The following is a 14,483-nucleotide window of genomic DNA, read 5'->3' as shown; positions in this document are numbered from 1 at the left end:
AATAAGATGTAACTGTCGTTTCAGAACCAGTAGGGGGAGCACCACATCCTTTTATTAAAAGGAAAAACATCATGGTTTGCAAAATTCCTGGGGATTTACATATAATCCACACATGCACACTTTGGTTGAAAGTTTGACTTATTTGAAGACTGAGAATAGACTTGGCTATTAATAGTATGGTGTGTGAGTGTTTGTCAGTTTTACTTTGCTGCAGTAACTGTTTTTTTTTAACATTCTCTTTGAAGCCAACATGTCTCGAGAGACTGGAAGTCAAGCGCAGCAGTCTCAAGGTGCCCAGCAGTCACAGGGTGGTACCAGTTCCTCTTCCAGTGGGTCACAGAGTACTAGTCAGTCTTCCTCAAGTTCTGGGACCCTCAGTTCTTTGGACACTGTTCCCACTCAGGAGCTTCCATCGATCTCCGAGGACCAGGAATCTGAAGAGCTTGTTCCTCAGCCTTGGGGTCGACTCTTTGCACTTGGAAAAGGTTTCAGCAATTGTGGTATGTGCATATTGTAATAAGCCTCATGGCTCATTTGTAGTACCTCAGAACAGATTTGAGCAGCTTGGTAGAAAGCAGTGTCTTCATTTTCAAATTGAGTACAAGCAAATTTAAGTACAAGCTTGCAACTTGTGCAATAATCTATCCCGTACTACGTCCCAGCATTTACGCTGAATACCCAGATACACAGCTTCCACCGACTTAGAGGAATTCTGGGGTATTCATGTTCTTTGTTACTTGCTTCATTTTTCCATTTCATAATTTATTTTGTTTATGTATCGTATGAGTCTCTGTATTGCTGAAAGTGAACTGAAAACTCTACTATTACTAAAAGGGTAAAATTATTAAAATATTGTACAAGGTGTTGACAGTGCATGGTGCTTTGTCTGAATTAAGACACATAAACTCGATTGTGTAGGAAGAATCTTGTCTTTGTTATCCTGCTTGCTACCACCTGGCATCATTCTGTAGTGCCATAGTTAATAACTTCCTGCAATTTTTGTGTTCTCTCTCTGCTTTACTTCCCCCTCCTCTACAGACTGCGTGAATGATGAATATTGGTTTGGAAGAGACAAAAGCTGTGATTATAGTTTTTCTAAGCTAGGATTGTCTGAGACTGGCTTCTACCAAAACTATAGCAAGAAGCATTTCCGAATTTTCAGGGTAGGTGCTAAAAAGGTTAACTGTCTTTTTCTGTTTTGGCATAACTGAAAAAGATTGACTTTGGCGGGGGCGGATCCTAAAGAAATCAAAGTTTAAGTACCTTCAGTGTTGACTCCTTTAACAAGACTCTTGGCAACGCTCCATTAACCCGCTTTATCAAATAACCTCAGTAATCTGATTTCCTGAGCCAACAATAGTAAATTTCTAGTCTGCCATGCCTTTACAGTAAAGTCATTTTTTCCCTACTGTTATCTTTCCCATTTTTTTTTCTCTTTAAGGAAATGGGTCCAAAAAATTCCTATGTTGCCTACATTGAAGACCACAGCGCAAATGGAACTTTTGTTAATAGAGAGCTCATTGGAAAAGGAAAGAGACTTCCACTGACTCACAACTCTGAAATTGCACTGTCTATACAGGCTAATAAGGGTAAAATGTACTATACCATAAATAGGTTCTTCGTGTGTTGACCAAGAGGTTGTTTCTGCATTGATTTGAGTATGTCTCTTGCAAGCTGAGCTTCTTCATGAGTGCTGTTAAAATACAGCTATGAATTGATGTTGTAGTACTCGCATAAAAACTATCCGTATCCACCTCAACCGTAGAAAAAAAACTGAAAAAAGAAAATTTAAATGAAGCTGCATCAGGAACCACCTTACTAGAGTATAAAGTTTTATAGTTGTTTTCCTATTTTTGAAACACTTTGTGCTACTGAAACACAGTAGCTGTGCATGTGGTGGTGGGAACAGGGGAAACTCTATTCAAGGAAAGTTGAAGAAAACCCAGGTACTTGCCAGATGCTGCATAAATAATTAAAAAACCCGCGTAAAATTAGCAGGGCTGGGGGGTTGTTTCTTTGTCTTTGCTTTTCCACTAAGATGCTGTCTTCCTGATTGTCACTTCTCTTTGTTCCCTACTGTGACATTGAAATTCTTGCCTATTTTGTCCTTATACGTAGTGTTAATTGATTAAGCGCTGTTGTGAAGTTAATACCAAAGATGTCATTTTTCAGTAATAAGATCACCTTGCTGACCCATAGCTGATGTCATTTATAGCATCAATTAACTTTTTAATATATTTATGTTTTTCTTCTAGCAGGCAGCACTTTCTCAGTTATGTTGTTGACTATAAAAGCTCAGGAAACATAGTTGTTTGTTATAACAAAATTTTAAAATTAATAACAGGAAAATGATCTCCACTCATCTTCCTAGTGTTTGTATTTTCTGATCTTATGGTGGATGATCAGTTGGTGTTTCCTCGAGAATTCAGAGAGAAATATATCATGTCAAAGACTTTGGGAAGGTAAGCATCCTTCTTTCCACAGTATTAAGCGTTAATTTTGTTACCGTTTTCAGTACCTTGTGCTGGAATTATTACCAGTGTTACTTGAGCTGCTGTTTTTAAAAAAAAAAAAAAAAAAAGAAAAAAAGAAAGAAAAGAAAGAATGATAACACCCGAGTAAACCTGTTCTTTACAACAGCTTAAACAGGAATTTTGGCTTTATTGCTATCCTTGGCTTGGGTTTCGTAACCTACCATTAATTGTGAAACACAGGGTTTTTTTCCTCTAGAAGAGAATAACAAGTTTTTAAATTTTGTATATTAATTTACTCAGTTACTGGAAGCAGAAGGAGGAGCTTTATGTCGGAATATAGCTTTCTACAACATCACTGTTGAGGCCTACAGACAGAAAGGGAAAAGAACTGTTTTCAGGAAAAAGGAGAGAGGCTATCTGAAATGGAGGCTATTTTTGTATCGTTTGGAAAAAGATGGTCAGTGAAGAATTTGGAGGAGAATGGTTAAGTGGAAACAAATCCCAGTGCAAAATACAAAGATTTCTTTCTGTAGTATAATTGCTACTTAGTAAAAATAGAAGTGTTGTCATACCTATTCTTCAGATTTGTGCAGTCCAGTGTTGAGAGAACTCTTCACTAGGTTCTCTTCTCTTAAATGCGTTTGTGTGATGGAAATGCTGACAGAGCTTGTCCTTGATATTCACTGGTACCCCTTGTGCAAACAGATTAGTTGCTTTACATATTTACTCCTGCATTTTTGAATGGGTGGCCCTTGACATCACTTGCTATTTAGATAGACTTCCTAACTATTGAATGCTTTCTGAGAAAGTTTTGACAACGTGCCATATTCAGAAAGTTAGAACGCAGCAGCCTCAAATAGCGTGTAATCCAGTGCTTTCATTTCATTTGTCTATACTTGCTATGCAGATTTTTGAAAACTATTTGTAAGCATTAACATAGCTGTGCTTTTATGTTAGTGGTGCCTGTGGAGAAGTGAAACTAGCATTTGAGAAGAGCACTTGTAACAAAGTTGCGGTAAAGATAATCAATAAACGGAAGTTTATGGCAAGTGGTATTAGAGAGGCAGTAAGTATTTTTGTTTGTCTGTCTGTCTTTTGGCCATCTTGCAGTAGTCCTGCAATATTTGGTAACCTCTCTGACTCCCCAGCTCTCTTCAACTAAAGAGGATTTTCTCACTTAATGTCTTCTGTATGTAATTTCAAAATGCCTTTTGATCTTACAGGATCTACAGAATTCTGTAGACAATGCTTGCTTTTATTCTTTGACCAATTTCATTATGTTCATAATTTAGGACTGTTTGTTAATGTGGTATATACAAAGGGTGGTGGGGAGTCTTGTGGGGTTTATCTCCTAAAACGCATCAGATGGGCACATCTTAACCAACAGAGTCTGACCAAAAACTTAAACTCTGCTAATTTTGTTGTATTCTCCATCACAATACTTTTTAAAAAAATCATATGAAGCCTTTTGGGAAGGGCTTTTCATGTGGCTAGTCTTGTAGCAGAAGCCTGAATTTGAAGGAGAAGAACAAGCCAAGTGGCTTTACTCCAACTTGAGAAAGAGATCCCAGCAACTTCCTATCTATGACTCTAACTTTAATTTTATATAAGGGTATAGGATAAACTTGGAAGAAAAATGCAGTTAGAGGCAAAAGTGCATGGAAGGAGGAGTTATGTAAGTTGTGCTGCTGTGGATTTACTAACGATAGATCAAGTTGGATTAACCTTAATTTCTTTGATGAGAAAATGGACTTCAGAGCATAGATACAACATACAGAATCTGTTCAAACTGACAAAGTATTTCATCGGGTACTGTATAGGAAACTATTACTTGTTTTGTAAAGAAAAAAATTCTAAGGTGGAAAGGTAGCTGGCTGAGGAAAGGATGCCAAGAGGCTTCAGTGGGAGCGGAATTAGTTACTAGTGGAAGTTTTCAGTATTTGTCTTGAGATTAGTCTTCCGTATTACTACATTTAGAGATCATGGCACAAAAAGTGGGAATATACTAATTCAACTCTTTGGCACTGACCCAAAGTCTCTGTTGTCGGGAAAGGAAGATTGCAGTGTCATGTATGAAGAACTGATACTTTTGCATGCTGGAGTAATAGAAATCAGATAAAGTTTAATAGTGCAAGATCCTGTACTTCAAGATCAGTGATGATTTCTGCTATAATCTACACTTTTCCTAGTTCAGAGGAGGGGGTAGATATAATTATTTGCAGAGGAATATGTGACATCAATGGGATTGAAAATTGCAAAATGCAATTTTGGAACATTTCTAATAAAGATTAAGAAATGCTGTTATGAATTATAATTATTAAGAAATGCCATTGTACAAAACAGAGATAGGACTGCATCTGGAATGTTGTATATGGATTTGATTGTGTGTGTTCAAAGATGATTGATTTGGATTGGAAGAAGAGCAATAAAAAAACCTGCTGGGTTGATTTCATGAGTTGAGCCTAAGCCACAGATTAAAAGAATCTGTTTGTTATCTTGCAAAATAAAGGTTAGGAGAGAATAGCATTTAATTTTACGGTTAGCCCATATGGAAATAATCTTGGAAGGAGGAAAGCTGTTTAAAGGACAATACCGATATATATTCGCCAAGATTTTTTTTTTTTTTTTTTTTGTTTTAGTTTGGAAATTAGGTGGAGATTTCTAACCTGCAGTGAAATGACATGTCTGGAGCAATATCTTGCTACACCTAGTGAGAGCAGACTGTTCATTTAATTCACTGAAGGTGCCTGATCAGTTTATGGAAAAAGATTATATGTTATGGTCACTTAAAGTAGCAAGAGACGTGAAACGATGGCTTTTCTGGTACTGTCTCTTGTTTCTGATGTGTCTTATTCCAGAACAGCACTGTCTTACCCAATATGTATTTGATTCTTTTAATAGAACCCGACTTTTAATATCAATACAGAAATTGAAATTTTGAAGAAAATAGATCATGTGAGTGTTACTGTACATTTTTATTCCTTTTTGCTGCCTACTACTTCTGTAGTTCCCTGACCTTAGTGTAGTAACTAAAGATCAATTTTATCTGTTTAGAAAATATGTTAAAGGATGCATATAATTTTTCTTGTAAATAAGTCTGTCGAACACTTCTTTTTTCTTCTTTTAAGTATACTATGTCTTTACAGATTTGAGGTTTTAAAACCTTGAATAACTGAGATGTAAATTTGAGAAGAAACTTCGCAGGAGAAGTTTCAACCCGAACCGCTGTTGTAGAAATCTTTCCTTGATGCGTGTTTTTCTAAATACTGCCAGATAACCAAATATAAAGATTAGATTCCACTGGCAATTTTTTGAATTCTTATCCCCTCTTCCCCCTGCATGTCCCCCCGCCCCGCAAAAGGCATTTCTTTTACTTTCATTAAGCAGAAAGTTTGCATAGCTTAATGAACTTTCCCTTGCTTCCCAATGTACTGTTGCATATAAAGAAAATATTGAGGATATGATAACTCACAACTGGAAAAAATAAGGATACTTGTTGAGCTGTAGTCACCGCAAGAGTTGAATGTTTTTGAGTGTGGAGGTACGGGGGAGAAGACAACACACTTGAATATTAAGCGTTTGCCAAAGCCTGGGGCGCTAGTCAGTTGTGTTTAACTGGCATGGTTGAAATCATACTGAAATAGGAACTTTAGGATGATAAACTGTTGATAATGTTAGTTTTTACAAATGATTCTGCTTTTTTTGTGTGTGTCCATTTGTGTTGCCTTTTTTATTAGCCTTGCTTAATCAAGATCAAAAACTTCTTTGAAGCAGAGGATTACTACATTGTTTTGGAACTGTAAGTAACTTATTTGAAACTAAATGCATAAAATGAGATGTTTTTCATAGCCACAAAGAGTGTGTATAGTTCTGAACTTGGGTTTTGTTTGTTTGTTGTGTTGGTTTTTTTTTTTTTTTTTTCTTTTGCTGGCCCCCACTGTTCTCTGAAACCTCTGTAAAATTAGGAACTAGGATAGCCAGGAGAGTAATCCCTCAACGCTTTGAAGGCACTTAGTGCCTGGATAGTTCCCCGTTATGCTGCTGTTGAGGATTGCTGCTATTTTTTTGATTTTGAGCTTGTAAGAGGAGGCTGATCAAAAAAAACTTGTAACAACTCCCAGTGAAGGCTCAGGAGATTAGGCCTAATTCAGCAGTGTGTGTGCTGTGTTTGGGACATTGCTCGCTCATTTTCAGAAATACATTTCTTCTCTATAGCCAAAATAGCCAAATGTTTTGGTCTCAGTCTTGTCTAATGAGATGAATCTTTTGGAAGTAATATATTGACTTGTTACCTGCATTTGTTTTAGGATGGAAGGAGGAGAATTGTATGACAGAGTGTCAAGGCCAATCAAGATGGAAGAAGCTACCTGCAAGTTGTATTTTTATCAGATGCTACTGGCCGTAAAGGTACATAATAATGAATTCTACCACGAAAAATATGGTTATGCATATGAACGTCAGTCAGATGAATTTTTCTGTCATTTGTCACTTCTGAAACCTGTGCAAGCAATCAGCACAGCGCTCTTAAGTTGGTTTAATAAGATTCTTTACCTCAGTGCAGCCAAAGAACATTCAAACACTCTTACTTATTAAAAGCAGGGATTAAAGTAATAATACAGGCTGTGCTCATTGCTGGCGGGATTATCCTGAGAGACTTTTAGTAGTGTGTGGGCAAAGAGTCATCAGTGTAGTAGCCTTTGAAAAAATTAGTGATCAGATGCTTTACTCTGCACTCCTGAATAAGCATTTCAGTTCAGCAGACAACAGGTTAAGACCACTGTAATAGATCTCAGATACTGAATATTGAGTTCTTACATAAATTTCTTCTAAATTCATGAGGTGGTAAGCATTAGTAAGTTCTGCAAGATTGTTTTCTACATCAAACTTAATTGTCTAGACCTGAATATGCTTTCAGATCAATTATTTTCCTTTTTTCTTTTGACTCAATTTTAATATCTTGCAACTGCCAAAAATAGAAACTTAATAGTTGTTCTGTGGTAGGTATTAATAAATAATAAACCTAGAATTATTTTCCTCATTAGTGAGTAAACTATTGTATTTTTCCCCAATTCTCATTTTTGGGACAGCTGCTCATATAATAAAAGTGGTGTCATTACTTTCTACTTCATAACGATACTATGTCTTCAGATATAATAAAGAAAAGCTTCCCTTCAGTGTAAATGTGAAGACATCTCTAGTACATATTTTGTACTACTAGTTAGAATCAACGTTGTTCCTAGTTTTAACACAGACTTCATTGTATCTTAATATATCAGTCATTTATGACTGAACTTTGATTCTTGCTTGCTGTCAAACGTTCTCCTAATGAAGCTAGAAGTCTCTTCTCAGATTTGGAGCCAGTAGAAAACTGGATAGTAGACTTGCACGTAGACTTCAGAACTACAGATAAGGGAACAATTCTACACTTGCCTCAAGGAAGTAACTTTTTCAAAATCCTTTGTATATTTAACCTGACGTTGATCTTGTATCTCCTCCTTACTCAGTTTTCCTAGTTATATCACCAGGTTTTTGAACCCTTTTTCAGCCTCCAGCTCTTTGACGACGGAGGTGTTTTTCAAATCTGTCTACTAGTACTTACCAGTGTGAGGACTGTTGTGGCATGGTGAACTTAACTGTCTTTGCAAACTGAAACGTGGACTTGTATTTAAGAGGGTATGATCATACAATAATAATGACTAAAAGAAAGCAGAGAGAGATGGAAAACCAGAATTCCTACAAAGGCAACATAGAACTTTGGTCTTCCTTAGTTCTGTTGCTTTTGCTGAGATGAAGAAAGAAGTATAGCTTTCCAGTGAATGGGAAGAATGGAGCACCTTGCCAGGTCTACGTACTGTGCTTGCATTGAGATTTGACATTTGAAGCATAATGGTGGTTTGGTTTTGTTTTTTAAGAAGAGAGAGTCATAAGCTGTGTAGCTTTAAACGCTTGCATGCCTCTTACACAACCATTTCAGTTATCCTGCCATTGCTATATGAAAAATTGGAAAGCTTATGTTTAAAAGAAGTTAATAGTCTGGTTTTCTTTGATTGTGTATCTGTATATATCTAGTATCTTCATGACAATGGAATTATACACCGAGATCTAAAGCCAGAGAATGTGCTACTTTCATCTTCTGAAGAGACATGTCTTATAAAGGTAAGGAAACTTATATTTCTTCTTGTTCGTTTAGAAATTTGGGAGTATTCCTTCCCATTCTTCTCAATATTTAGTTAAACATAGCAAAAAAAAATTATGGAATTAGTTGTGCAAACTATGAAGTAACTTAAAACATTGAGGTGTTTTTTCATAATTTTTATTTTACTTTTGTGGATATTTCAACGCATACACTTACTAAGAACAACTGAGAAATGTTGTGCTTGTATAGCACTTAATTGAGTACACAACTTCAAATGTCGACACCTTCCCCCCTGCCCCCCCAATAAAATCTAACTTCTTGACTTACAGACAGCATTTCCACAAATATCCAGGCTGTATGGTGACAGGTTTTTTTGTTGTTTTGGGGGGGTTAGAGTTGGGCGCCCCCCTCCTGCCCCGGATAAAACGTTGAATAGATTTGCATGCTAAACTGCTTATTTTTCAAGTAATCTCTTCTAATAAGCTACAATTCCTTTACTCTGTGGTTGTCCATTTACATCCAAATCTGAGAATACTTTTTGCTAGTGTAAAGTATGATCCTCTGTCATATTTCTCCCTACTCCTCTCCTGTTCTCAGTTGTTGTTTACTGAATATTTAATAATGTTTGGGGTAAATTTTGTTCATAGTCATGTACTGGAACTGACTTGGAAGGAAGAAACTTAATGTTACCTCCTGATGTATGTTGACAATATGATATATTCTAGTACAGTCAATCTAATATGTAATGTGGTGTTACCATTTTTAAATACAAGATTACAGATTTTGGACAATCCAAGATTCTTGGAGAAACTTCTCTTATGAAAACATTATGTGGTACTCCCACGTATCTTGCTCCTGAGGTTCTAAATTCTCTTGGGACTGCTGGATACAGCCGAGCTGTGGACTGCTGGAGTTTAGGAGTTATTCTTTTTGTATGGTAAGATATCGTGTAGATGCTACCTTCATTGGGCAGTCATTGACATACATGGCTTGAGACTTGGCAACTTCATTATCTTTATTAGGAAGTGAAAGTGTGTTTAAAACTATATACGTGTAAAAGACGCTATGATAGCAGATGCTTTAAAATGTGTGATTTTAGTGTTTCATTTGCTATGACAAAATCTGTGTTATTTAACCTGTTTTCTTTTATATAGCTTGTGTGGATATCCACCATTTAATGAGCAAAATACTCAGCTATCTCTGAAAGATCAAATCACTCGTGGAGAATACACGTTCATTTCAAAAGAATGGAAGCATGTATCAGGCATGGGTATGACTCCATTACAGTGGGTAGCAGAATATCTAGCTCTTTTCTTGTTGTTTTTGTTTTCCTTTAACTTCCTTTCAGCTGTATGACACACTGCATGTTCATATGTTTAGTTTTTAAAGTAGTCTCTTAAAAATGTGTGTTGGTTTTTTTTTTTTAAGTTCGAAGATGAAGCATTAGAAAGAGTAGATACATTTTCATTGAAGAGGTTTCTTAGTAATATTTAGCTTTATTAACTACAGAAGTATAGAGTTTGTGGGCACACACATCCATTTTTCTTCTTTTCACTTTTTCTTCTGACTTTATCAAGCTGGTCTACAAACTTTGCCTTGCTCAAAGATTCTTCAAGTGTTGAACCAAAAATGCCAGGAATTTAAGGGATACGAGTTAGGAATTCCAAGAGAGAAATGTTAAGAGTAATTTCATAGTGCTAGTCTTTGAGCTTAAAATACCAGCCACATTTGTGGAATCAACTATCAAGTTTGGCCGACTCTAAGCTAAGCAGTCTGCAAAACTAATTGAGTTTTTGCATAGCAAACTAAAATGATAGCTACTGTCTGCATGCTTTTCTTCTTCAGGACATTTTATACGCGCAAAATAATTGTAGTATTTGCCTTGGATATTCCTTTGTCAGTGCAGAGGAGTTTCCAATAAATGATGTGATCATTCTTTTTCTAATAAACTTACCAAATATAACTCCTTCCTGAATTATTTGAAGCTTATTCAATAGTAAGTCAGACATATATGGGAATGGAAATTATGTTAAGGTCATACATAGTCCTAATGGTATGTATAACAGGATAATCAGATACAATGAAAAGTAAATCTTGCCAAAATTCCTTTATGGGAGATTTGGAGTCATAAAATATGACATAAATGCCATATTTTTCACAGTGGCTATGAAGCAGTTTCCTAAGAAAATGAAGTTTATGTGATTATGTTGAGCATACATGTGTATGTCTTGTCTCTTCTTTCCCATCTTCCCAGCTGGATCATCTGCTTTCCAAGACACTGTAAACCAGGAAACTAAATTAAGCTGTCTTTGCTTGTCCACACTAATACTGAAGCTTTTAGAAAAGTGCTGAACTTCCTGTGCATGCTCAGAACATAAATTGTGGACATGCTCAGTATATCTACTGGTAATTTTGGTATACTGAAAAGTGTTGTATCATGGGCATGTGAAGGAAAAATGGTTACAGTCTGCAGCCCTCCCTATGCATAGGAAAAAAAAGAGTGATCTGCCTCGCCAGTATTTTTGGGCGTTGTTCTGAAGTGTTGTAAGACACGTTGTCGCACATAGCTTTAGTGTATGCATATTGCAGAACTTATCTTCGGGTAATGAATTTATTGATCATATGCCAACCAACTCTTTATTATCTTAGCTCTGGATCTTGTGAAGAAGCTGTTAGTAGTGGATCCAAGCAAACGTCTTACAACAGAGGAAGCCTTAGAGCATCCCTGGCTTCAGGTAGGAATTGAATCTTAACTGAAGTACAGCAAAGCTGGGTTGTCCTGGGGATAACTTCTTGATGTAAATTCAAAGGCAGTTCAATAGCCTGAACGTTACGAGGTTTTGTTGATACAGCGTAATTTGCTTCTGCAAGGAAGCAGGGGAACACTGACTACTCTGGTCACCAGAGATGTAACGCGTGCCTGATCCTGCTTCTGTGGAGAATACTATAAAAGGGATACAATGATGGGCAATGAGAGCTTCAATTCTTTAGCTTCATGGGAATAACAACTGTTATCTTAAGTCAGAGCTTAAGTCTGCCTGTCTATAGGTTGTCTCTGACAGTAGCCAGCAGAAGAGCAACTGTAATTTGGTGCTTCTCATGGGCATGCACTGCCGCCTGCCTGCCAGCTGGATATACAGTTTCTGCTGGCTGCTGTAAGACTGGAGAGATCGTGATGCCTATTAACAGAAAGAGAAGAGAAAGAAAAGGCCATATGTTTAGGAATTATTTGTTTGTTTTACTGGCATTTTCAATGACGTGTAGGAAGAGGAGCCATCAGATCCCAACCTGTAGGATGATGTTAGCCCAGGTACTGTAGCCACCACTTTCCTGTTGGACAACTCTAAACCAAACAGAGTGAGCATCTTGAACAGACTGCTTCCATGTCTCTCTGTTGGAAGCAAGATGATCTTGCAGCACCCTGTTGTGTGTCAAAGCCTTTGTGGGATGGAGCCTTCTCTTTCTTGCAGCACACAGAACAGTTGCTTCTTTGCTCTCCCAACAAGCAAATGCTGACTCTGCAGCACACAGATTTTCTTCTTTTCCTGTTCTCCTTGTCTTTTCCTCTTGCAATGGCAACTAGACCCCCTGTTGTTTTTCAGTGTGTTTATTTTCTTGGTCCCTGTCCCTGGCAAAGCCTTCACTAGCTCTTACCCCTTCCTATTGCTGCTTTTACAGCATGGTATGCTTTCTCGGTCCTTCAGTTCCATGGTCCTTTTCCACTGTTGTTGCTGCTATTTGTAGTCTTGTAGCCTTGCCTGATGCTGTTCAGTGCCTTTTCCCACCCTAAAGACATCTTTGCTTGATTTCCCTTTTAATTTGACTTCTCCTTTGCCCTCCACCTTGTCATGAGGTCTCCATATGTAGGTTTTACCTTGCCACGTCACACACTCTTCTGCCAGAGAGAAAAAGGAATCATAACTTCTTCCTCTCTTCTTCAAAGTGGCCACACTATGCTTAGTTTTATGTCTGTTGCCTTTTCTCTTTATTATCTGAAAAACGCATCGTCTTTGTGGCTTAACTATCGAACAGCACTGCAGCTCACATGACTTCGTATGCTCTCTGCACAGGCTGAGGGCATTTCTCAGCTTTGACCAATTTGATTACCTCCTGATGCAGCCTGACCCATGCTAGAATGTGTCTTATTGCTAACTATTGGGACCCTTGGCAACAGCCGTAAGAACTTGTGTAGAAGAGCTTTTTGTTCTCTTGGTCTCATGATCTTTATTACATTGTCATATAATAAAGGTGGCTCAAAGCAGCTTGGGTCCTTGCCAAGTAACGTAATTCTTTCAGACTAAATCTGCAATATCTCACAGTTGATGCATCTCCAGTAACCTGTATTCAGGTAAGGGAGAAGGACTCAGATTCTATAATTTATCCACCTGTCCAGCTGGAAGAAGGCATTTCACAGTTCATACATTAACTATTCTGTAGTTATCCCATGGATGTTTGACTCTGGATCATGTTTTATAGACATTGTAGAGTACTGAAGAGTTCTGTCAAGCTGAACTAGGTCCTGTTCCAGCCTATCACCTTTAGCTAAGTGGTGTGTCAGAACTCCTGCAGTCCTGTCATCTCTGGCCTTTCCATCAAAACAGCTGTGTTTTCTCTGTGGGAGGAGGATGAAACTGATTTTGATGTTAAGAGAATCAGAATTCAGTGGTCCTAATGGTAAATACCAACAATGAGCTCCTCATGGTCTCTCCTCAGGAAGACTGGGAATAGGTAGAGCTTGCAAATATCTGCCTGGGTCAACACTGTAGATTAGTTGTTGAGCACAAGTGATAGGTACAGTTCTTTCTGCTTCTGTGCCATGCCATTCAGCAAGTTGCAAGTCTGTTGCTCTATTTAATGTCAGCTTTTCTGTCACTAATTCTTTCCCACCAGCCAGTTGGCTTCTTCTGGAAGGTGTGGTGCCAGCTCAACAGCAGAGGTTGACAGGCCTCTCTGTCTCTATTTTTGTTGAAGGATACTGGTATTAAGCTGCTCCTCTCTACACTCTGGTGCTGCTTCAACACCCTTTGTATGCCTCCATGACCTGCTCTGAATTTAATGGAAAATCCTGGATCTCTGGAATTTTTTCTCAGAAAACAAAGCCCAGTCTGCATCTGTAGCTAGTCTGTGCTTTCAAATTTTTAGTCCCTGCAGAGAGGACTGCAAAAGACCCATGGAGTATTCTGCTGAATACCTTCTTTCAGTACAGCCAGCAGCTTCTGCATCCTGTCTGAGACACCTCTTCTCAGAACTCTTTAACATCTGAGAATCAAGATGCGTTTTTTAGAGACCAAGTCTGATTGTGGTTCTGATAGGATGGACCTCCTCCTTTGAGCATTGTAACAGTCCCACTTCCTCATCTTGTTTGTGTGGGCAGGCAGTGCAGAATCCTGCAGAGTTTGTTTCTGGCAAGTGTCCAGAGCTACTGTGTTCTTACTATGATGAGTATGAATAAATGTCACTGGTTTGGGAACCCTCTGAGTAGGAGGTGATGGTTTCCCTGTGTCCTGTTACAGTCTAGTTAAGTTTGTGAGAGGTAGTCTTTAGGTGGTCTTTTATTAATTTTGGCACTCCAGAGGTGACCACTGGGCCTGTGAGCTTTCCTGGATATTTTTGCTTGAGGAGGCTGAAGAAAGTCACCCAGCCTACCTCTGAGCCACACAACGGGTTCTATTTACTCATGCTGAGCATAATGCTATTCATGTTCCCGCACTGGGAACAGTGTCTGGTTTCAGATGCTTAGGTAAAGAGCATAAGAAACAGGGTGAAAGCAAGGGAGTATCACTCTGAGACAGAAAATGCATTTGGGTGGCTGTTTTTAGGTCATTAACTTGTCCTAATTATACTGCTGGGCATCAGAAAATTCTTCCTGGCAT

At 38.0% G+C, this 14,483-nt stretch overlaps 1 protein-coding gene across 1 annotated transcript in view; it reads left to right on the top strand.

Annotated features, from left to right (window-relative positions):
- The first annotated feature begins 249 nt into the window (after positions 1-249).
- Positions 250-14,483, top strand: part of CHEK2 (checkpoint kinase 2) — a 19,307-nt gene continuing 5,073 nt past the window's right edge. The window contains exons 1-12 of the mRNA XM_009330739.1: positions 250-500; positions 1,039-1,163; positions 1,442-1,589; positions 2,372-2,462; positions 3,432-3,540; positions 5,376-5,429; positions 6,212-6,273; positions 6,782-6,881; positions 8,544-8,630; positions 9,384-9,547; positions 9,765-9,880; positions 11,260-11,345. Of these exons, the coding sequence (XP_009329014.1) occupies positions 251-500; positions 1,039-1,163; positions 1,442-1,589; positions 2,372-2,462; positions 3,432-3,540; positions 5,376-5,429; positions 6,212-6,273; positions 6,782-6,881; positions 8,544-8,630; positions 9,384-9,547; positions 9,765-9,880; positions 11,260-11,345 (1,392 nt within the window). The 5' untranslated portion in view covers position 250. The remainder of the gene's footprint in view (positions 501-1,038; positions 1,164-1,441; positions 1,590-2,371; positions 2,463-3,431; positions 3,541-5,375; positions 5,430-6,211; positions 6,274-6,781; positions 6,882-8,543; positions 8,631-9,383; positions 9,548-9,764; positions 9,881-11,259; positions 11,346-14,483) is intronic.

Source organism: Pygoscelis adeliae, unplaced genomic scaffold (assembly GCF_000699105.1).
Source record: "Pygoscelis adeliae isolate BGI_AS28 unplaced genomic scaffold, ASM69910v1 Scaffold358, whole genome shotgun sequence".
NCBI lineage: Eukaryota > Metazoa > Chordata > Aves > Sphenisciformes > Spheniscidae > Pygoscelis > Pygoscelis adeliae.
Note: the sequence above shows the minus strand (reverse complement) of the source record. Positions and strands in the feature narration are given on the sequence as shown.